The 24,883-nt window shown below is 40.5% G+C and overlaps 1 protein-coding gene across 7 annotated transcripts in view; it reads right to left on the bottom strand.

The window, feature by feature from the left end:
- The window catches only part of RGS7 (regulator of G protein signaling 7), a 243,108-nt gene extending 221,801 nt beyond the window's left edge, over window positions 1-21,307 (bottom strand). The window contains exons 1-2 of one of the 7 annotated variants that reach the window (XM_032466502.1): window positions 21,066-21,284; window positions 19,937-20,060 (exon numbers count right to left, since the gene is read on the bottom strand). In XM_032466502.1, coding sequence (XP_032322393.1) covers window positions 19,937-20,014 — 78 coding nt within the window. In that variant the 5' untranslated portion in view covers window positions 20,015-20,060; window positions 21,066-21,284. Of the gene's footprint in view, window positions 1-19,936; window positions 20,061-21,065 lie in introns of those variants that run through there. The other 6 variants (XM_032466498.1, XM_032466500.1, XM_032466499.1 and 3 more) reach the window with 6 other exon arrangements.
- Window positions 21,308-24,883: the final 3,576 nt, after the last annotated feature.

Consider the following 24,883-nt stretch of genomic DNA (forward strand, 5'->3'; position numbering starts at 1 on the left):
TAAGAAAACATCTGGGTTTGAATCTTGGTTCTGCCAAATGCAGCTTAGCCTTGGCACGTTCCTTAAATTCTCCAAATCTGTAACTAGTTTAAGGATTAAGTTATATAGCATATGCGAGGTGCAATGCCTCACATATGGTAAAGAAATCATATATTTTAACTATTATACTGTTGTTTTTGATATTCTTATTACAGTCATTATTATTACTATTATTTATTCACTTTTACGTGCTGTGAGACTAAGTTTTAGACCCAGGATCAACTGATCATTTTCGCCATTTTATTTCTGCATTTACTTACTCGTTTTCACCCAATCCATATACTCTCTCACAGTAGAGATTTAAACAAACAACTGTTCATGAGTAGAGCTCTGGGCAGTTTTATTAGCCAGCTAGAAGTTATACCAGTAATGCTGTACAGAGACATAAAATGAGAAATATGGTTTATATTCGATATCTCAAGTCAGGGGGCATTCATTCACACACAATGCAAAGATATATGGTAATGCAGAGACAAAAAGTGATTCATATCAGAAGAGAAGCATCCATCAAAGGTTGGGAGAGTTCAGCAGATGGAGGAGGAATTTTGTTGGTCCAGGAAGGTTAAAACTGCAATAGACTGAGAGTCTAGTTTCTAAAATTGTTCTTGGAGAATTTTAACACTGAATCTCCCTCTCAGCCGCTGTGCCCTCGGCCTCCATTCCAGTCCCTTCATGTAAACATTTATTCCAAAGAGTATCATTCAATTTTAAAAGTAACTTTTTACTTCATACTCTGCCAATGAAATATCAAAAACAATGAAACACCTCTCTTTTAGAGAAAAACCTAATTAATTGTGCAGACTGTTTCGAAACTTGATTGTGGTGTTATCTCCTAGTTGCACACCTGTAAGCAAATGAGAAGCAGGAACGGAAGGACGGCTTGACCATCCTTGGAGAGTTTAGCTGGAATGCCAATAATACAAGGCCTCTGAACGCTCCCCACAAGTAGACATGAACAGGAGCAAGAAAAAAAAATTAAAATGTGAACTTCTGAACCATATAGTACGGATTCTGACATTATAAGAATGCAGCAGGCAGCGCTATTTCCCCACCAGCCTTTGTTTTCACTACCTCCTGCAAAGGATGCAGAGTTTTATTCCAAAATGGGGCATAGTCACGACCGAGGCTGCACCCTCCAGTCTGTCTCAATTCACTCTCACCTGAGGGGAAAAGGCAAACAAATATAGGGTTTTATTTTGTTTTGAAGAGTCTCTCACAGAGAGGAAATTCAGTAGTTATCGTTTAGAAAGAATCTCCAAACCACCTCAGCAGGGAAGCAGACCCAGGCACTCCTTAAAGGCATCAACCACTGCAATCTTGTCATTTGCCTCCCCTAGCCTTCTCTACAACATGCTCCACAAGGCCTGCTAGACTACTGGTTTTGACAGAAAAACACTCAGTTGGTGAGATGCCACCACAGTTGATGTGACGACAACTTCAGCAAGTCTGTTTCTTCACATGTGAAAACCTGCCATGAGTAATCTAGTGGTGACTGATGTACCTCAACCGGATCACTCTAGTCTTTATTCTGAGGCCATGATAACAGATCTATTCAAAATAGCATCTAGGTGGCTAAGGAAAGACTTAGGTTGGAAGAAAGAGAACTACTTTGTGAGTAAGAAAACCTGGGTTCAGAGGAGGATATAGCTCAGTGGTAAAGTACGTGCTTAACACGTACTAGGTCCTGGGTTCAACACCCAGTACCTCTGTTCAAAATAAATAAACAAAACTAATTACTTCCCCTCCCCCAAAAAAGGGGGAAAAAGAAAAGAAAACCTGGGTTCATGTCCTCATATCTATAATCTTGGCTAAGTGTCCTAAGACTGAAGTTTCTAATCTGCCATATTCCATAAGGACAATAACTCCCACAGGATAACTGTGAGGACTAAAAAGAAGTATTATCTCTAAAAGCACTCTGTAAAGTTCAAAATATTGCTTAAATTTAGGCTATAACATGGGCTTAATTTCCAGAATATACAAAGAGCACATACAACTCAATAACAACAGCAACAAAACCCAATCCAAAAATGGGCAGAAGACCTAAACAAACACTTCTCCAGCGAAGACACACAGATGGTCAACAGGCACGTGAAAAAATGCTTAATATTACTAACTTTTAGAGAAATGGAAATCAAAACCACGATGCGGTATCACCTCACACTAGTCAGAATGGCCATGATTCAAAAGCCCACAAAGGATAAATGCTGGAGAGGGGGTGGAGAAAAGGGAACCTTCCTACTTCCTACTAGTTGGTGGGAATGTAGTATGGTGCAGCCGTTATGGAAAACAGAATGGAGATTCCTAAAAAGAGACTAAAAATAGACTTATCTTATGATCCAGCAATCAGACTCCTGGGCATATATCCAGAGGGAACCCCAATTCAAAAAGACACATGCACCCCAATGTTCATAGCAGCACTATGTACAATAGCCAAGACATGAAAGCAACCTAAATAGATGACTGGATAAAGAAATTGTGGTATATATATACTATGGAACAGTACTTAGCCATAAAAAGGAATGAAATAATGCCATGTGCAGCAACATGGATGGGCCTAGAGATATTCATACTAAGTGAAGTGAGTCAGACCGAGAAAAACAAATATCATATGGTATCACTTATTTTGGAATCTAAAAAAATGATAAAAATGAACTTATTTATAAAACAGAAACAGACTCATAGACATAGAAAACAAACTTATGGTAACCAAAGGGGAAAGGGTATTATGAGTTTGGGATCAGCAGATAAAGCTACTATATATAAAATAGATAAACAAGGTCCTACTCTATAGCACAGGGAACTATCTATGTCCAATGCCTTGTAATAACCTATAATGAAAAAGAATATGTATGCCTATATGTATGGCTGAATCACTGTGCTGTACACCAGAAACTAACACAACATTGTAAATTAACTATACTTCAATAAAAAAATAAAAATAAAAAAGTTAGGCTATGGCAATCTTTTACTGAGTCTAACTTACGTCATGGTTTGACTCCTTCAATCTCAATAATTAAAAAATAATTTAAAGAAATACACTATTTTCTGTAAGAATATCAAAATTATTTGCATAGGTATTATGATCTATTAGCAAGATCAAAAAGCCATTTTGAGTTTTAGATTTAGTAGTACAAAAGGGTTCTGTTTATTTTGTATCTTAGTTTCCTCACCTTTTTAGTAGAAAAAATAGTCCTTGGTATTTCTTTATTTTAACAAGTTTCTGTGAAAGTTCTACATAAATAATTATAACATTATGGTTTCATGAGCATTGTTTGGTTCTACGTTTATGCAAAACAAAAGCCATAACCACAAAGGAACTTGATCAGAAGTCTACTAGTGGAATAAGTCAGTGTAATACACATCAAAAGTGTTTAATTCCCTTCCAAATTAAAAAAAAAGAAGAAAAAAAAGGTAAGCCAGAATTAAAATCATCTAGAATAAGCAGATGATGGATGAGAAAAGTAAAAGCTTTTCAGAATTCTCAGCTTCTCGACTGACATTATGAAGCTGGTGGCTAATGGAGGAGTTTAAAATCCTCTTCCGTTTAAAGAGTAATTAAGATCTCCACTAAGCACACGGGCAGAGGTTGAAACAGCAGGATTCATCCTCAGTCAGAGGTTGGCTGGGTCATAAAGGTCATTAAGATCATTCTAGAGCATGGAATGCTTTGATAATCTCAGTGCCACTCCCATCCACCCAAATGGTCAGTCTCTCTGAACCGATGCACTTCTTAGAGAAAGAAACTTCATCTCCTGGAGGGACTCATTCTACACTGAATGGTTAAGTTCTTTTGTATATTGCAAAGCAATGCAGAGAGGAGGGGCAGCCTGAGCAGTGCCCCCAAACGGCAGTACCCACTCAACTGACAAAATTCTCTTTCCCTACTGTAGTTTTTTAAAAGTAGCATAAGAAAGTCCACGAATTTTTTAGTTTCCTTTGAATATTATGACATTCTGTATTTTTATAAAAAGAAGAAATTGCAATAAAAAGGCCATGTCTTGGCAAAAACCCTATCAGTAGTTCTAGCTATAAAATCACTTCAAGAATCATCAGTTGATTTATGCAAAGACTCTAATATACGCACATACAAAAGAAAGCAAACATTTATTTCCACAAGCATTATTAAATTATGACATATTAGGAGTCATTAACAGTCAGCAGCAGGGCACTGGGTTTTGCCAGTCTAATGTTCCAAACAATCAAAAATAATATCCATGAGACAATTAATTTCCTGCACATTGATTATTTCAATCTCGACACTCAAAAGTAGGGCTAACCAAATAAAATTAAACAGCACAGCAAGAAACTAAAGACAGAGCCCACCGTAAGGGGGTGTTCTGTAACCCTGGGAGATGAATTACATCTCTCAGGCTGCTGGGTGAGCATGGGAAGTTACTCAGGCACCTTGAATCATATCTTGAAACCTTCACACTGCTTGGAAAGCATCTTTCCATCAGCTATACTCCTCCCACACGCACAAACACGTGCACATTTCACAAACTGAGGAATTAAGACCCAGTTTGTCCAAACCAACGAGCTAGTAATGACGAGCAAAGTTGGGCAGGGACTTCAGATTAGTCCAATGTACTTTCTACTCTGTGTGGGCTTCAATGGCTGTTTACACACTCCTGGGATTGGAGAAAATGCCACTGCTATTAATTCAACAACTTACACAGCAAACTGCAAAACTGCCATTTTTGTCATAGTTTGCGGAGCTACTTTTTAATAAAATGTTAGAAACAAATATACTGAATCTGTTGTAAAAATTTTAACCACAATTCTCTTTCTTCCTTCACAGAGACCTAAATCTGTCAGACAGTTATTAAATATCCACTAAATCTGCCAGATGATATGTTAGTTTCTCTAGGGATACAAAGGGAAACTAAAACCAGATCTTCTTAAGGAAACTCCAAAGATTAAAAAAAAAAAGTGCACATGCACATGCACACGCACACGCACAGTGATGTGCTGGTAAATGTTTAACATGTAAGAAGTGGGGAGGGGGTGAAAAAGCCCTGATTTATAGCACTCACTGGCCAATTTCCACCACGGCTGAGTTCAGTCTGCCCACATGCCCTCCCTGAACATGGGGCTGGGGAGCGATGTGCACTGTCTAAGCTGGCTTGAGGCACCACTGCTATATTTATGTTTATATTCATATAAATGTACACACACACAGATGTATAAAAGAACTAACCAAATATTTTACAGCTGTTATCTTAGAGCAATGGAATTATGTTGAATTTTATGCTTTTTTGTTAGTATCCAACCTTTTTTATAAAGAGAGTTTTTTAGATCAGCACTAGCAGCAAGATCCTTATCCCAGACCAATTTTTCTAGGCACTGCCAGAATTATCTAAGGAGTGGAGAGACCAAAATATTTGGAAGACACATCAGATTAGCTTCAGAGCCACTACTGCTGCTAGAAGTGAAAAAGGAGATGCCCTACAGCATTCAACCTGGAGGCGTCACAAGACTTCATTTAGCACTAAGCTTTCCTGAGTGCCACCTTCATGACCACGTGACTTTCTATAGCCTATAAAATATATTTATACAGCATGCTCCCACAACACATTCTTTTTTAAATTTTTTAATTAAGTATAGTTGGTTTACAATGTTGTGTTAACTTCTGGTGTATGACATAGTGATTCAGTTATATATATATATTTTATATATATTCCTTTTCATATTCTTTTTCATTATAGGCTATTACAAGGAACTGAATATAGTTCCCTGCACTATACTGTAGGACTTTATTGTTTATCTATGTTATATCTAGTTGTTAGTATCTGCAAATCCTAAACTCCCAATTTATCCCTTCACCTCCCCGTTTCCCACCTCATAACACAAATTTTGTTTTCTATGTCTTTGAGTCTGTTTCTGTTTTGTAAATAAGCTCATTTGTCTCATTTTTTTAAGGTCCACATATAAGTGATATCATATAGTATTTTTCTTTCTCTTTCTGGCTTACTTCACTTAGTATGACAATCTCCAGGTCCATCCATGTTGCTGCAACTGGCATTATTTCATTCTTTTTTATAGCTGAGTTTATTCCATTGTATAAATATACCACAGCTTCTTTATCCAGTCATCTGTCAATGGACATTTAGGTTGTTTCCATGTCTTGGCTATTGTATATAGTGCTGCTATGAAGACTGGGGTGCATGTATCTGTTCAAATTAGAGTTCCCTCTGGATATATGCCCAGGACTGGGATTGCTGGATCGGATGATAAGTCTATTTTCAGATTTTTTTTTTTAAGGAATCTACATACTGTTTTCCATAATGGCTACAACAAACTACATTCCTACAAATGGTGTAGGAGGGTTCCCTTTTCTCCACAGCCTCTCCAGCATTAATTGTTCATGGACTTTTAGTGATGGCCATTCTGACTGGTGTGAGGAGATACTTCACTGTAGTTTTGATGTGCATTTCTCTAATAGTTAGCGATATTAAGTGTTTTTTCATGTGCCTGTTGGCCATTTGTATGTCTTCACTAGAGAAACATTTGTTTAGGTCTTCTGCCCATTTTTGGATTGGGCTGTTTGTTTGGTTTTTCTTGTTACTGAGTTGTATGAGCTGTTTGTATATTCTAGAAATAAAGCCCTTGTCAGTCACACTGTTTGCAAATATTTTCTCCCAGTCCATAGGTTGTCTTTTCATTCTGTTTATAGTCTTCTTTGCTGTGCAAAAGCTTATATGTTTAATTAGGTCCCATTTGTTTATTTTTGCTTTTATTTCTATGGCCTTGGTCGGCTGCCCTGGAACACTGCTACAATTTATATCAAAGAACGTCTTGCCTATGTTCTCTTTTAGAAGATTTAGGGTGTCATACCTCATATTTAAGTTTTTAGCCATTTTGAGTTTATTTTTGTGTATGGTGGGAAGGAGTGTTCTAACTTTACTGATTTTCCTGCAGCTGTCCAACTTTCCCAACACCACTCACTTTTCTCCATTGTATATCCTTGCCTCCTTTGTCCAAGATGAATTGACCGTAAGTGTGCGGGTTTATTTCTAGACTCTCTATTCTGTTCCATTGATCTGTATGTCTATTTTTGCCAGCACACATTCTTAATCATTTCAAATATTTAATCATACAATGTCTGTACAGGAAAAGGGGGAGGGAAGTGGGGACAAGGCAAGAGGTGATCTCTAAAGCACAGGAATACCGACAAGAACGTCATTGCTTCTGCCAACCCTCCAGACAGGCTTCAATGATGCACCACTTGTCTGGTTTTGATACTTATTTTCAACAGTGTCTGCAGCTGGAATCAATGGTTCTTCCTTCAGTTTTCTTAACATACAGATGCATTTTGCTTAGAACCAAACATCCCAGAGATCTTCTTCTTTCTCTTTTTTTTAACTTGTGGCTGTATAAACTACTAAGCCTAAAATCTTAAATCATTTATATTTATAATTATTTTTAATGTAAAGAGCTGGAATTTTTTCTGGAGGGAAAATAAGATGCTTTATTGCTTGCATAATGTTTAAGCACTTGCAAAGCACTCCTATGTGTGTTATGTATAAATGTCACAATAATCTCCTGAAGTGGCTATTCCTAGCATCCCTATATGTGAGGAAAAAGAGGCTCCGGGAGCTTAAAAGATTCCCTAAATTTACAAAGTCACAGAAGGGTAGCCCACAGCCTTCAACACATGGACTACAGAGCCCATATTCCAACCCAGCAGAGAGGTCGCCTGGTATAGTCTGCAAAACACAGGATCTGGGGTTATGCAGACTTGATTTCAACTCCAGACATCGCCACTTTCTATCTGTGTGATCTTGGGCAAAGCCTTCACCTTCTCTGGGCCTCAGTACCCACCTCACAGGACTGTTATAAAAATCAAACAAAATCACACTTGGCATATGGTGGGTTCTCAAAACGTTCACATCCCCTAGTCTACCTTTCTCTACTCCATTGTTCATTTCCTCTGCCTCCTTTCCCTGCACCACCGTTAGTTTAAAGACACTTGCCATTTTTTCTCACCTTGACTGGGCAGGCCTCCCTAGCCCAACAGTGAGGAGTTTAATGACCATCAGATGTAGTGTGTTTCACACAGAGTGTATTTCCACAGCAAGAATTAGCCCGTTGGTAAATCAGAGAATTATGTCAGACCAACATGGAAGCCCCATGGGTTCATACACGGTATTTCTTAGCACATTATATCTTGTGCCACCACAACACAGCAGCCACACACAAAGTACACACACAAGTGGGTGCAGCAAGCCATGGAGGAACGTATTGCCCCACATGACCCATTCTTCCTCTTGGCGCAATCTGGCTAAATGCTAGCTTTCAAAGGAGTTTGTTGCACATTTCTCTCCGATATTTGTGTAAAACAAACATGCAAACCCTAGATACAGAGCCATTTTATGGTAAGCCTGCCACTCTCCCTCCACCTGAAAATTCTGGAGCTACTGGCCCTCTGTCCTTGTTTCCATAATTCAACAGACTCAATCCTTCCACATATACTTTTCCATCAAGCAACCTTCTCCTTAACTTTCAAAAAGTAATCTTGTGTTACTGTGTTATTTCTTTAGTTATAGGGAAAGGAGCATGTTTTTAAAGCTGTGCTAGAACTTTTAATAAGATTGTTTCATTTATTGCTTAATTATAACATTAAATGTTTGGGGAGATTAAAACATTTTGACTGATCTATTCCAACTCTATTTCCTTCAAAATGCCAGTTATTTTTAGCGTGTGATTTTGCAGAGGGCTTTTCTAAAGGAATGTATTATGCTACAGCAGAAATGTCTATATTTTGCTTTGTTGTGTGGATATTTCTGACATACTCGGGCACCACAGATTGATGGAATAAATGATGTAAATAAATTGTTTTCACTGCACTTATTTGACTCTCTTTATTAAAATTCAATTCAGCACCTCATCTGCATGGTGAAGAATGTACAATTTCCTGTTAGCTATCTCGACTGTGGCAGCGGTTTCACTGGTGGATACATCTATCAAAATTCATCAGATTGTACATTTGAAATATGTGTAGTTTACTGTACGGGAATCATACCACAATAAAGGTGTTAAGATTTTTTTCCAACAAAGACGCTACCAAGGAGGGTCACTCATACTACTTTTCATAAATATGCTCAACAAAATGTTTCTAGACATAAAATAAGGTTCAAATAAATTTAGGCAGTACCGGCTTACCTCTACAACTTCAAGTAGCGTGTGTTTTATTATGTAAAATGATTCATTTTCAAATAGCTAAACTTACAAGCAAGCAAAGACTGCAAGAAGAGCATCTTCAGCTACAAAATCTGTTATATGAGTAACTAATTTCTACGGTAAAGAAATAAATTCAAATACTTTCAAAAGCTTTCCTCATATCTAGCATATTTAATTGACAGCAAAATGAAACATATGGTTTTTATGTGCATTTATTTTTTGACATGGGCTAACCACCTCTCCAGGCCTTGGTTTCCTTACAGGAAAATGGGAATTTTTTAAAAATTGAATAACTGCATCATCAATTTTATGAGGTTTTATACATACACATACATGAAATTACTTGTATATCTGTTGATCCTTCAATCTTGGGATTGTAAAGTGCTGATAAAGAATGTATTATTGTCATCGCTGATTCGTTACCCCTGACACTTCCAGCAAATTACCCTGAATAAAACAATTGTTCAATAAATATTTACTAAGTTAAATTGAACCATATACATAATTGACATGTCAGAATTTCTCAATTACATTGTTTAAAAGAAACTAGATTTATTCCTAAAAAGCAAATAGATTATTTTAAAAGTAAAACAAGAAACGCATGTTTCAAGCAAAACTTGACCCCTATAACTACTTTATAGATTAAAAATAAAAGGTTTCGGATACAGTTATTGAGTTGGGTAGAACTTGGTTTAAACTATGAACTCTGGGTGATTATGGGATGTCAGTGTAGGTTTATCCTTGGTAAAAATGTACCAGTCTGGTGAGTAGTGCTGATAACAGGGGAGGTTAAGTAGGGTAGTGAGTATATGGGAAATCTCTGTACCCTCCTCCCAACTGTGTTGTAAACCTAAAACTACTCTAAAACATCAAATCATAAAAAAATCGAAAAAGACATAAGTTAATTTTTCTCTAACGTACAATTATCTAGGCAGGTCAGGTTGATACATTGACTCTATGATCATTAGGGACCCAGGTTCACTCCCTTTTGTGTTCTGTCATCCACAACTCTCAGCTTCCACTCCCTGGCCAAGGTGACTGCATTCCAGCCAGCAAGAGGAAGAAAAGGAAAAAAGAAAGGTGTATCCCCTTTCTTTCAGAGCACTTCCCAGATACTATGCACACCTCTCTTGTTTACATCTCATTAGCCAAAATATACCACATGGCCACGCCTCACTCCTGGGAGCCCGGGAAATGCAATCTTTATTCTAGTGGCCAGGTGCCTAGATGAAAATGCAGGGTGCTGTCACCACAGAAGAAGAGGAAAGGGAATGTCAAGTTCACAAGTGGTACTCAGATTTTAACACAGGCAGTGTTACTTAAGCTTAACAAATACATTTCTCTAATGACGAGAGTATCCCTTGACTCTTTCTTGCTAGCTAAGGATGGCTTCACCAGTCCTGAGTTACCAGTATTGAGGATGCCTGACTGAAAGCCTATGGAAGGAGATTTTGATTTTCTGAGGAATATGATCAACACTTTTGCCTCACCTGTCTCCGTAAGTAAAGCTCTGAAGACTTTCAATATTAGCTTAGCTCAATTTAATTCATCTATTGAGCACTTACAAAGTGTCAGAGGCTGGGCACTTTGGGCACTGTGCTAGGCAGGCACTCAGAACTGCAAATAGAAGGTACAGATCAGCAAAATATTTATTTTAGAAATCAGATGACCCCACATAAACAAAGTTTCCCACCACCCAGTTCTTCCCTTCTCATGGCAATAATCACTCTATGATAAGTTGTCTGGCATCTGTCCTCACCACTGTAAAACAAGCTCAGTGAGGCCTCAGACCCTGTCTTTCTTGTCCACAACTCTATCCCCAACGCCCACCACAAGGCTCCACCATATAGCTGAGGCTCAGTGCATGTGTGGTGGGCAGAACCGAATTCTGAGTGTGCTGTCCATTTGCTAATTTAAATGGAAGCAACATGGTGAAGAGGCAAGAGTGGGGCCTTTGGATCAAGCATTCATTCATTTGTTCATTCATCAATTCATGTGTTTAGTACTCAGTATTCCAAAATACCGACTAGTGCCATTTTTCTAGGTGCTGGGAACACAGCAGTGAAACACAGGAGTCTCCACCCTCAAGGAGCTCACCAGATCTGCCACTAATCCCTGAGTGATCTTGGGCATTCGTTCAGTCTGCAAGAGTCGGTTTCAGCTTTCTTATCAGAAAAACAGGACACTAATAACAAACGTGCAACATTATTTTAAAGAAGCTGGGTAATAAACATAAAGGCGCTGACACATGGTAAGCATTCAGTCACTCAATAAATGACAACTATTCTTATTAACAATAAACCAAAAGTCAAAATCCAAAATACAAAACTTAAAGGAAGGGACAAATGGCATTAATTTCCAGAGGAAATGCACCTAAAAAAGTTGAGCAAGAGAAATATTAGTAATATGTTTTCTCTATGTGGTACTTAATTTTCTTCAAGATGTTTTGGTATATATCATCTTAAATATTAAAGGTGAAATATTTCCCTAGATTTCTGTACTAGAGAAAAAGTTTCTACCGAACCAGTTTGCCTGACATTCAAAAGATTTTGTGTGGCCAAAGAAGGTCATAAAGATTTATATTGTTCTTGACATCGTCTAGCAAAGACCAAATGGGGAAAATCACATCATTTGGGCTTCTAAATGACCTACAGCCGTGAGGACACTCAGCAAGCAGACAAGACTTGTCAGGGAGAGTTTTGCAAAGTTTACTCTTATCAGGAACCTCAGTAACGTCCACAGTTCCCAAAAAGAGTCTGTAGTATTACTTGTCAATCACTCTCAGTCATACATTTTCACTTATACTTCATCTTCTCAATGAGTCTGTAAAGTCATCTCTAGAAGTTAACAAACTTGCCCAAGCTCTCATAGCCAGTCAGCGCAGAGCAGGAATTCACATTCAGCCCTTCTGACTTGGAGATTGTCACTCGGTCATTAATTACTACTTCCCATAAACTACCACCTTCCTTTCAATGTTCTGAGACAAATGAAAGACAAGTGAGCTTTAAAAAAAAAAAAAAAAGATTCCTTTATATCCCAATTTTAAATTCTCAACAAGGATTCCAACCACTTTAAATCCCTTTTACCCAGAGCTTCTGGTTTTCTCTCAGTCTTGTTAGGAACTGGAATGGCTATGATGCATCTCTGAGATACCATAAGACAGAGATTAATTGGAATACTTTCAACAGCATCAAATCATCCTGGTATATCCATGGTATACGCAGGCTTTAGATTTACTGAAAACCTGTCATCTGACCTTTGGAGGGCCACCCTCTGCAGACCATTGAAAGTTTCCATAGGATGGAAAAAATCAAAACATAAACCCTTGATGTCATTTATCACCATGTCTCATACTATCACCTTAGCAGGACATGGTCCTCCTTTAAAACCTTACATCGGCTTTATTATTTTAAAAAATTGTTTGTTGAGCCCCACTGTGTTGCAAATACCCTGTGCCAAGTGTCAAGCCAACTACAGCACTTTCTTTTATCTTGTCTCTTGGGTTTGATGCTGTCTTTCCAAAGGTCTTTATTCCATAATCACTGTGATAATGAATATAATAGCCACTAGCCACAGGGGACTATTTAAATTTAAATTATAATTGATTAAAATTAAATATAACTTAAAATTCAGGGCCTTGGTCACATTAGCCACATTTCAGGTGTTCCATTGCTCCCTGGGGCTAGTGGCTGCTACACTGGACAGTATCCATGTAGACTATTTCCACCATGATACAGAGCTCTATTGGACAGTGTCGCCTCAGAGCATCACATGCTGGGTTTTCCCCAGCCTAGGACTTCCAGTCAGGATCCAATCAGGAACAGAACTATTTCCAGAGTCGGTCAGACTCGGTTCCTAATCTTAGCATTCCCGAGGCTCCAAGAGCTAACCTACAGTTCAAAGGAGAAGGGGATCTAGTCATCTAGTCACAGTGGGTGATTAAGGATGCCACAGGGTGAGCAGGACGCTAGTTAACTGCAAACACAAGACTTACTGCATTTATTTTAAGAGAGAAAGAGAAACAGAGAGAGACACACACACACATCACAGAAAGACAAATAAAGACCTGAATTCAACCTGTGTGACCTGAGACAAATCAGGTTACTTCTCTGATCTTAAACTTCATAATCTGCAAAATAAAAAAGTAGATAAATTCTTAGTTCCCTTTTACCTCTGAGGTTCCAGAATGCAAGGGCTTGATTTAGTTTACATAATATCTAAGGAACTGTGCAGACTTCAAAGATATATTAGATAATAACTCAAAGAACTTATTAAAAAATAGAAGCTGGCTATATAGGACTAATAATACACGGCAGGACACTGCGTCATAAAAATGATATTCCCAAAGCATCCTACAGAGTCTGCCTCTTTAACTATCAGAAAGACATGACTAGATGTGGTGAAAACGCTCAGCTTTTTTCCTTTATAAAAAAATACAGCAACATACTGGACCCCATGGCACATATACAGTGCTTTATTAAGTAAATAGTAATAGGAAAAAAATAATTATTATAATTATAAGATACAATGTAACATATATTACACATTACATTTATGTTACATTATAACATAATCATTATATTTACAATTAAATAGCATTTGTTGAGGCATTTACTGAGGGTTTAACGTAGGCTATCTCATTTTACCATCAAAAGGCTCTATGAAGGAATTTTTTTTTATCATTTTATAGATAAGGAGACTGAAATGAAAGGAGTTAGGCTGCTAACCCACAACCGCACAGCTGAACAGTGGCAGAGCCATGATCTAAAACCAAGACCACCCAATTGCAACGCACATGCTTCTGCTTCAGTGCACTGACTCCCTCCGAAAACTTCAACTTGCTACTCTCCAGAAAGGACCTAAAATAAGAAGGCTCCTAGACTAGTCTTAAGAACCCAGCTAACGTTAGTTACAAAGCTGCCATTTTCCTATATATTTTCCTGGAAGACAGAACAATAACTCATCTCCCTGGACAGGCCCCTCAGCCACAGTTTCTTCTAACCTAGGCCAGGCAGCAGTTTTAATGGAACTGGAGTCAAGCTCATGATTGTCTATTAGAGTTCCATTGTCCTGAGACCTTCGTTAATTGAGTTAGACACAAGACAAAAGGAATTAAAAGGAGGGTAAGTTAAATTTTCACATTGCCTTGGGCAAACGGCAGAGAAGTGGGTCTTTTTTATCCCTAAGGAACTGTGTATCCACTTTATCATTTACAATTATTTTATAATTAGATTGATATTTTGTAAGATAGAAGTCTCTGTAACTCTGACCTCCAAATGCCTCCTTTTCACAGCTATGAAGGGGGGAGCCAGAGCCAACTATTCGTGTTCCTTATTTTCCACAATACCATTTTCAGGGAGACTTGACATTTATTAAGTCACTAAACTGTCCAAATCCAAAATATTTTCATATTCTCTGCAGTGATCACATTCCATCACCCACACTACCTAAAAATACTCTTGTTTTCCATCACTTGATAGAACCACGAAGGCTATTAGAAGGCAATAAAATCCCTCCATGGCTTCTCTTTACTACATCCACACTTCAGATTTGGGGAGGCTGGAGGTGAGAAATGAAGGAACTAAAACTCAGACCACAAATCCTTGTCTTAATCCCACAAATGGCACTGACAAGCAACAACTGGTAAGGGAAAAGCTCAACCATGGAAGGCTTGCTTGCTGCAAATTCAAGTTAATTATTATCAAAAATTCATCATTAAATTATTACTCATAAAATGTCTCTGTTTTTCAGAAGTATCATAGATGATGGTTCCACCCTATCTCAGAGCACATTTGTATTACTGAGGGAAAAACAGGTCTGCATTTGATTCAAACAGATTAAATTCATATTTAAGTAGACAACATACCTTAGTCCTGAAAGATGCTTTCAAATAATCTATATAGAAGATACTCCGTTCTGGAATTTTGGGGAAATGGAATTTCTCCTGATGCCTGCCTCCCATCTGAGCCCCTAATTTAGAAGTCTGAGGGCTTAAATGCCTTTGTGGTTATGCATTAGCAAACGTTCCTTCCTTTTCTAACATTCCTCTCTCTTGTTATACTTACAGATATTCTTTACTAGTCTGTAGCAGCACCCTATACCCAGACAGATCAAGATAACTAAGGTTCAAAAATGCCAAAGGCTATTTCTTATAGTGGACTTCGAGGAGGGAGGAATATGACACCTTCAAGGCTGACCAGGTTGGACAATCTGGAAGAGACAAATGCACTGAGTTAATGTCGAAAATGTCAGCTAACTCACCACTAAGAACCTAGTGATGTCTGTGGCTCCATCTTTTCCAAAGAAGAAACAAGTCACTCCTCTATCCTGCAGATAAATCTGTTTTCACAGAACAGACTTCAGAAATAGCTTCCAAAGGCAATGTCTAGGTCAAGCCAATCAGCAGAGGTGATCTTCCCCCTGGGCTGATAGCTCTCATTATGCTTTTTATATAAGAAAAGCTAGTGGTCCCATCTCACTTGTCAAGAACAGAATAGTCTTAATCCTTACAGACTAACCTTTTGCCACTACTGCAATCTGATACCAAGTTTAGACACACCTGTCCAAGTGTCTGTGCATGACAGGTACTCAACCAAGGCTGGTACCTGCTCTCATCTCCAAAAGACATCATTTTCTCTTTCACAACTACAATGAGCAGCATCTTAGGGAAAATCATATTTTCACCCTTAGGTCTATTTCAAAAAGAAAAATAAAAAGGAAGAAACAAATGGAAAGAGAGTGATGAGATGGAAAATGAAGAGAGAAGGGAGGTAGAACAGAGGGGAGAACGGGTGAGGGAAAAGGGGTGGGGGCTGGGGAGGGGAGAGGCATAGTGAACTTCACAGGTTTGCTAGATCCAAAATATGTGTTTATTCTACTAAGATGGTTAATGAGGAAAACATTCTCATTTTCTTTTCTGACAGCTGTAGCATAAAGGGTTGTTGCAATAATATCAGAAATTATTGGTCATTTTGATCATTCTTACTAGTAAAGAGCCAGCATTCCAGCCAATTTGAAATACTGGCCTCAAGGTGACCTAGATATTTTGTTTTTCAAATGCGGGAATGTCAGCTTCTGGACAAAAAGTGATGTATACTGTCTAGTGGGCAGCACGCTGGCCAGACACCAAATTTGGAATACGTTTCCCTATCACCCTGGGTCTAGCTCAGCCGTCCTTTACAGCCAGTACTGCCCCAGGAAGGAGAGTTTTCCCCAAAGCAGACCAAGAATGAGAGCAGTGTTTGAGTTCTGAGTTGTCACCTCTACATACATTTCAAGATGCTAGCCTGCATCCAAGGTGAGTTGGAGCTAAGTGAGTCTCTTCTTAAGGAAGCTGGTTACTTTCTATTCCATTCCAGTTAAGGCCTGTCTGAAGGCAGCCTAGAAAGCCCCATAAATAAAAGTGGTAAAGCCTCGTATTTTATAAGTTTTTAAATAAGATGGTTTCAAATACATAAAATGGCATAACCACTCTAACTTAATCACTTGCTTAGGAAAAAGTCGCATTATAAAATGAAAAATTGGTAAGAAAAATCTTTTGTCCATATGGATTTTTTTTTTACTGTACCTCTGACATCAAATGAAGCCTACAGAGAGTCCTCATATTAAGCCAAGGAGCTCCTGGCAAACATCTGAGACTGACGTCCAGGTACCAACCCTGATTGTGAAGCAGTGTTTCCACCGCCTGCAGCCTTCACTATGGCGACACCCACTCTGCCTGGAGGATTTCAGTTCTACCCATTGTCTATTTTTCCCATAACATTACTAAGGAACTCTCCATGGAAAAAAGATCTCTGAAATATTCCCATTATTTGGAGGAATTCCTATAATCCATATGACGATAATCGTAATGGAAAGACATCAGATGAACACAAGAAGGTCACAAATCCCAGCTCTTTTCTGTGTACTCCGCTTTGGCAACCACTCACTGTTTCCCGCCTCTCATGGGAAGCTCCCTAAATATCATCCACAACCTGCCAAGAGAACATGGAAACAGCACATGCCCATCTTTAGTCAGGTATAAACCATCCGAATCCTGGGCAATAAACAAGAGGTGGCTTGCCGGGAGGGGAAGTGGTGAGAACAACACGAACATTTCTAGTTCAGAACCCACTTTGAGAACTGCGTTTTGACAGTGAACTACAAGTGGAAAATCAGCACTGAGTTGATGAAACAGCATTTTCTGTACCCGTTCTCTCCACTCCTACTAAGCAATGCGCTGTGGGACTGAGCTTCTTTCCTAACCTTTGACTGACTATGATCAGGCACTTGGAACATAGTGCTTATTCTTTTATGCAGGTCGAGCAGCGGAAACAGCCTAATACATGGATTCAACCTACACCCCTCTCCAACTCTTCTGCTGTTCTTCACATTAAAATTTGGCTTCTATTAAGAAGATACTAAATGTCAAAGCCCACATAAGACAGGAAAAAGAGGTAAAGTGGTCACATGACATCATGACATCATGCTATATACCTGCCTGCAGACCCGGGCCATTTGACTTGGTAAGTAGCAAATGATAACCAAGAACACTGAGTTTCCTCATATAAATCATATGGTATTTTTGATAGATTTTTATTTATATTACAAACCATAACAAATTATATGCTCGGAGAATAAAAGAATAGACAGGCAATCCATAATTAAGCATTATGAGTAAGATTTACTGAATGGAGTTATTTTTTTTTCCAGCAATGATTTAATCAGGAGACTCTTTTTCTAGAAATAAATTATATGTATCATTATCCTAAACAAAGAGCTAGTAAAAACAGGGCAAAGTAGCCCAAGCAGTTCCGAGCTTACCAGCCAAAATAACAGTGCTTGAAGGAGTGAGACAAGAGACTCTCCCCCTGCAGTCATCAAGGCCTGTTAATTTAGCACTTTGATGTCATACAATAATTTATAGAGTGTTTCAAAATTAGCAATAGGTACACTAAATAATCCAATAACTATTTCTAACACTCCTAGTCTCATTTGTCACTTTTTCTCATGATAACTGACCAAATGAAACACAGGGACTGATGTCATATTAAGTATAAACTTAATCAATATTCACCATTAGGTGTCCAATCAATTCAGCCCTTGATCTTTTATGGGGAAACAGAGAATACAGTGTTTGACCTAACAAAAATGACTAACTACTGTAATCTTACCTCCCAAAGTCCAACTCTCCACAAGGCACAACTTCTAAGACAGAATTTACAATTCTCTCATCTTGCACCTTACAGTGTTCAGAGTCACACAGAACAATAAGAAAAAAATGATAACTTTTTTAAAAATAGCATAACTGCCCCCAAAATAGTTCTTCTCAGAACCAAATCTCTATAGAATGGGCAAATATCCAGGGATTTCAATTTTAGTAATAATTTAGGTTTTCTCGACTTATCCAGTTGGGATGCTTTAAGACCAAAACAGGCAAGTAAGTTTCAATTTTTCCCCTGTCCTACTGTGCTGTCGCAGTCACAAAGAACTGCATTCACAGGTACACAACAAACTGCTGTCCACAGGGGAGCACTGCCAGGATGCCCGGGCATCTTCACATCAAAGCAATTCCCAGATTTCTTCAAACACATAACATCACTACCTCTTAATGATCCTGGGTCACACAGAAGGGAAGTTTTGATTTAGCACAGGTCAAGGTGGACAACTTCTAATCTTTACTTATAACCAGGTCTGATTCTCTAGCAAACACATCCTGGACTCTTCAGTGGGCTCACACTAATCAAAACCTTTGACAATTTTCTTGGTTTCGAGGTCTGCTTTCCTTTTTCCCATTGCTAGTGTTAACTAAAGAAATCTTGCCAACAAAAGCTGCAGATAATACACTAAAGAAAAATAATCCTTGCATAAAATACAATACAAATAACTGGTACAGAAGTTAAGACTGCTTCTTAACTTTAGCAACATTGTTGATTGTAATCAGAATGAACTTACCAAAGCAGCCATTGTGAAGCACACACAATATTCAAAATACACCTTTATTATGGAAGCTTAGTGTCTACAAGTTTGGTGCTGATAGCATTGCTATAAAATGCAAAAACTATCGTGTTGGTTTGAAGGGAAAATAACTCTCTGAAATATAAAGATTTATTTAATGGGCATATGGTACTAGAACATAAATACCCATAGCAAAATCATAAAAATAACACAAAATGAAAAATAACTTAGGCTAGGATTTTTAAAAATTGTTTAGTTTAGTTTAAAGAATTGTTTAGTTAGGAGGAAAATCATTAAATCACTCATATATTCACAGCCACATTCACTCTTGTCCCAGAACTGCAAAGTAGTGTATTTTCATTTCTAAAATAGTACACATTTATATAATCATTATAACCTAAATGTTTAGGGGGGTATATCAAAAATCTTCTAAAAATTATTATGGGTGCTATAAAACTGTATGTAAGAAACAAAATATGTGGGCTGTCCAAACTTGCTATTATTGCTGACTGCAGATTAATCTATGTAAGATCAGCTGGGGACATGTGAGGACAGAGTAGGAGTCGCCTCATTTACTTTCCTGAGTGAGCCTCTACACACATGCATCACCTGAGAACGTCAGATCACCCTCAAGGGGAGTGTGCAATCACTGGGGATTTGGAGAATCCACAAGGCCACAGAATTGATATATACTCTGATTAAGAGCAAAAAAAAAAAAAAAAAAAAAAATTCAAGGAAGCCAGAAGTTTCCCTGTTACCAAGAAAGTGAAGAAGATCTTACCTTTCTGTACACCAGCATGTTGGGTGATTCATCTGCCACCCCATTGCTGGTCTGCCCATAATTATTCCCCTGGGCCATGTCACCACACGTGGTCCACCCTCAGATACAGAAATTATCCGTCACTCTGCAAGAGTTAGAGACTTCAGTGAGATCCTAACGGCAGTGCTTAAGGAGGCTGTCTCCCTTGATTCATCTCCCGCACCCACAGCACCCACAGCACCCACCCTGCACGGAGCTGCTTACACACTGAGGTTGACTGCTGGAAGTAGCACAGGAATAGATTTTAAAACCACCACCACCACCTTAATTTACACCTACAGTGCTCCCAAGGAATCGTAAGAAATGACAATCTTTCAGTTAAAATAGTCATTGGCTATGGTTTCAGTTGACTTGATTTTCTGAATACTCATTTTTTAAAGGGTGCGGGGCTCACGAAAGTGTTGGAGGGAGAGGCTGGGGTACCCAGGTGACCATTTTCATCCCACATAGTTCTCCTGTCTCCCAGTACTTGCAGCTCCACTTGACGGGGTTTCCCCCGAAAGGGCGGAAAGGCAGCGCCCTGTGGCGGCACACTTTCTCCCAGGTGTCTGTCTAGCTTCCCGGCGCGCAGGAGCACCAGAGAGGCCCACCGCCCCAGCCGTCCTCCCGTCACGCGCCTCCCCTCCATGCCCCGGGGCTCCTGCCCAGAGCCGGGGCAGCGGCTCCCACTTACACCTGCCGGCACTGCCGGCCACTGGCCGCTGTCCTGGCGGCCCACTCGGCTTCGGCAGTCACAGTGTGACCCTGCCCAACCTCTGCAAGGAGGCATCGGAAGGTGTCCCGGCAACAAGACTAGCTGGGAGGGCGGCCCTTCAGGCAGTCACCCGGGTCACCGTGGGCAGCACCTAACTGCGGAAGCCTCGGAAACCGCGGAGCGACCAGGCGGAGGGGAAAACGAGCAAGCCCGGCTCGCCTGCTTGGCTCCACGGCGGCCACAAATGGCAGGCGAGCCCCCGCCGCGCGCGGGCGCCTGGCCGGCGGCGCTGTCAGCCCGGCCGAGCAGGGCGCGGGGCTCCGGGGCGGGGGCGCGTGCGGGGCCCCGGGGCGCCGCCTCCCTCCCCCCAGGCCGCGCAGCCGCCCCGCGCCGTACCTTCTCCCCAAGGTCGCGGCCCGCGGCGCCCGCTTCCCGGCGGCTGGGTGCGGCGGTGTCAGCGCGAGGCCAGCTTCATCACCTCGGCGCGGGCACAGGGCTCTGGCGGCCCGCGCTCCCTCCTCCGCTTCGCGCCCGGGCTCTGGGACCACGAGAGCGCGCGGGACCGAGACGCCCGGCCCGTGCGCGCGACTGGGGACGGAGGCGGGGACTGTCACGTGGGGCCCGGCGTCCCAAGGTGCGGGCTAGGGGGCGGGGCGGAGGGAGCTCGGCCGAGCGCGGTCTCGCCGCCCCGCCTGTCCGGCCGCCCCACGGTCTCGGCCGGGGAAGGCGGCCGCCCTGCCCCAGCGAGAGCAGCCCGCGCCCCGGCACACCCCGCCCGCCGGTGTGCGCGCCGCTGGAGGCCTGGAGACGGGAGTGTGAGCAGTAGAAGCAGGGAGGGCGACGGGTGGCTGGGTGGGTGGCTGGGTGGATGCAGGAATGGATGGAGCCCCTCGCGGCAGGCAGTTTCATCACGTGCCTGATGACTCCACTGACAGTGAGAGGGAAGCAGATAACTGATGATCGTTATGCTTAAATAACGAGAGTAGAGAGATACCGAGACATCCTAGGAGTGAAGGAAATGGAGAGGAGCAAATGAGTCATTCAGCCCATTTGCCTGCGAGTTTCACAGCTTCCTCCTAAGTTAGAGGAATGGGGAAAGATTTGGAGGCTGCCAACTCGAGAGGAAAATCTTGCCACCTGTTAATATGAAGGCACATCCCCAATATCTGGTTTCTCGCTTTGACAGAAGATGCTCAGGGAACTTTCACCCAACTGCTCTCACCCCCTGGCATTTTCAAGGACGGAGTGAGGTGCTGATCCGCCAGAATTATTCTACAGATTGCTGTCACTAATTCTTCTATAAGGATGAGAACCACCTTAAGAAGAAACCACTTTTGTCCCAAAGGAGGAATTTGTGCAAAATTGGGAAAACAGAGTGAGACAGTACCTATTCCTCTCTGAAGCACTCCGTAGTTTGACATGGTGACATACACAGAGTCCTAGAAGGTTCTAGCATGTCCTTGCTCTCCCTTACTTCACATCCAGGTATTCCTAATTCCCAGCCCTTCTGAGCAACAGTAGCCCTACACACATCCCAAGAGCCTGAATGTGGACCTAAAGAAGCAGTAGCCATGCAAAAACCACAGCTTTCCATTGACTTCCTACCAGCTCCCTGTCGTGGTCCCCTCCAGCACCTGGCCATGCCTGGCTTCCCAGATTCCCCCATAAGCTTCAACTCGCCCATGCACACAAGGGTCTCAGAGGCTCTGGTAGTGACTTTCCTCAGACTTTCAATTCCTCCCTCTGAAAAGTAACTTCCCCAGCTTCCCTCACAATTGTGTAACTCTTGTTCCTATAATTCCCCCCTTATTCCAGTCTACTCCTAGTGGTTCTGCTTCCCTGACTAAGTGGCTGGGGCAGAGTTCAAATCCAAGTCTTCCTGGTGCTTTTCACCATTCCACAAGAAATCCAAGTTAGGGAGATAAAACCCTGAAACCAACGACTTCATGAAAGTGCAAGACTGAACGATAGAAAGTATGTGAATGGACTGAAGGAAAGGGGCTGACAACATTCAAACCGGGCTCTTCAAGAACTCGTAGGATGTCTGCATGTAGAGATGATGAAGGAAAGGATTTCTAATAAGACACGAAGGCTAGAATTCTGAAACCCATTAGGAAAATTAGTATAAAAAGACTATGATTTATTGGATTCCTACTATATTTATATAGCTAGACATAATTTATATCTATATTCCTCCCATGCCTATTTTTTTATTCTCACAATTTCTAACAAAATTTACCATACAAACTAGGTAAAGAAACTGAGGTTTGAATCAGGAAACTTGACTGTGGTCATATACCTTCTATCAGAGCTTGGGTTCAAACATGCCTCTGTGAATCTCCAAAGCCCTATGAAAACTGTGCAAAAATGCCTCTAGCCATGGTATGAGTTAAAAAAAAAAACAACCCAGGGGTTTCCTACCAAGATGTCGTTCATTCCACTTGTCATCCCTCTGCTACGTAACTCACACCTTTCTCTCTGTGCATTGATGACTCAGGGGTGCTTCTCACTACTTACTGTTTCAAGGCAAACATCAAGGAGGAAGATTCAAGTCATAGCACATCTCACGATTTCTCCCATTGTTATTATCAAGCCTCATAAGACAACTCATAATTTTTGTTACAGTGTATTGGAAACAAAATTATGTCCATCCCCTTAACATTTCTAGTACTCACCTTTTTCATATGTAAACTGAGGGAATTAGATTAGATCATCTCTCAAAGCCCGTCTGGATCTTAGAATGTGAAGTTTTAATATGTTCCTTTTTGTACTTTCCTCCTAGATTATGGCCTTTTATGTTGCAAACAGCAAAACAGCATGGATATTCTGGGATGTCTTTCTGTTTCTTTCTTTCCCAAAGCATATAAACATGTGATCTTCAGCTATCATCACTCAAAATCACTTCTCATTTTCCTCATGGACCTTATATTGTGAAATATTCTTGTCAAACAAATTAAATTATAAAATGTAATCATGTACACGTTTTCCATGCCAGCTAGAACTCCTGGCAGGTAAAAGCCCTGTTACTTCACCCAATGAATATAATTCCACCCCAAGCAATGACAGTTTAAGGTTTTTGTTGTTGTTGTTTTTGTCTTCAGCTTCACTCATATCTTGGAAAAAATAGAATTTGATTAATATTGTTGAAATATTGGAAACAGTTGCATTTGTTTGCTAACCGCTGTAACAAAGCATCACAAACTGAGTGGCTTAAACAACAGAAACATATTCTTTCACAGCCCTGGAGGGTAGAAGTCCAAAATTAAGGCGTCAGCCAGGGTTGGTTTCTTCTGAGGGACTCTGAAGGAACCAAAGCTCCATCCCAGGCCTCTCTCATTGGCTTCTTCCTGTGTCTCTTCACATCATACTCTGTTTCTCTCTGTGTCCAAACTTCCCCCTTGGTATAGGACACCAGTCATGTTGGATTTGGGCCCACCCCTAGTGATCTCATTCTGACACCATTCAATCTGACACCTTGTTACCTCTTCTGGCCTCAATTTTTACTGCTCCCCGTACTCACCTGTTCCAGCCACACTGACCCATTCCCAGCGAGCTGCCACCACAGGATGTTTGTACAAGCTGATACCCCTGCTGTGAATGTTCCTCCTTCAGACCTCGCTGAGGGCACCCTCTCGGTGAAGCCTACTCCATATAACTTATTTAAAATTATGCAGCCTCCCTGCCCTCCCCTTCTTTTTCACACTGATTTATTTGCTTTTCAGAGCATCTGTCACCGTTAGACATCCTGATCAATTTACTTACTGACTATTTTTGTTGTCTGTCTTCCCCTGAAAGAATTTAAGTTCTAGGAGGTCAGGGATTTTTCCTCTCCTGTTCACTACTGTATCCCCAGGGTCTAGAACAGGATCAGATGTAAAGCTGGCAACCAGTAATTATTTGCTGATTTATTGAGTGAATAAATCCATGAATGTGACTGTGTTTGAAAGACTGGGTGCACTAGAAGAACGTGGTCTATGTGACTGAACGGAACTGAATTAGCACCAAGTTTCCACAGTAGATGGAAATGATCCACTCTTTGAACCTGTTTCCTGTGTGTCATAAAGGGAAAGAATAATTCCTTTTCCCACTCCACACCCACTCCACAGAGAAAGGCTTTAAGAATTAATTAAACGGTGACATGGAGAAAGCATTTTGAATTTCTAGAAGAAAGTACTTTATTAATTGGAGGCTTTTATTGTGTGAAAGAATTGTAA

Source organism: Camelus ferus, chromosome 23 (assembly GCF_009834535.1).
Source record: "Camelus ferus isolate YT-003-E chromosome 23, BCGSAC_Cfer_1.0, whole genome shotgun sequence".
In the NCBI taxonomy this organism is placed as follows: domain Eukaryota; kingdom Metazoa; phylum Chordata; class Mammalia; order Artiodactyla; family Camelidae; genus Camelus; species Camelus ferus.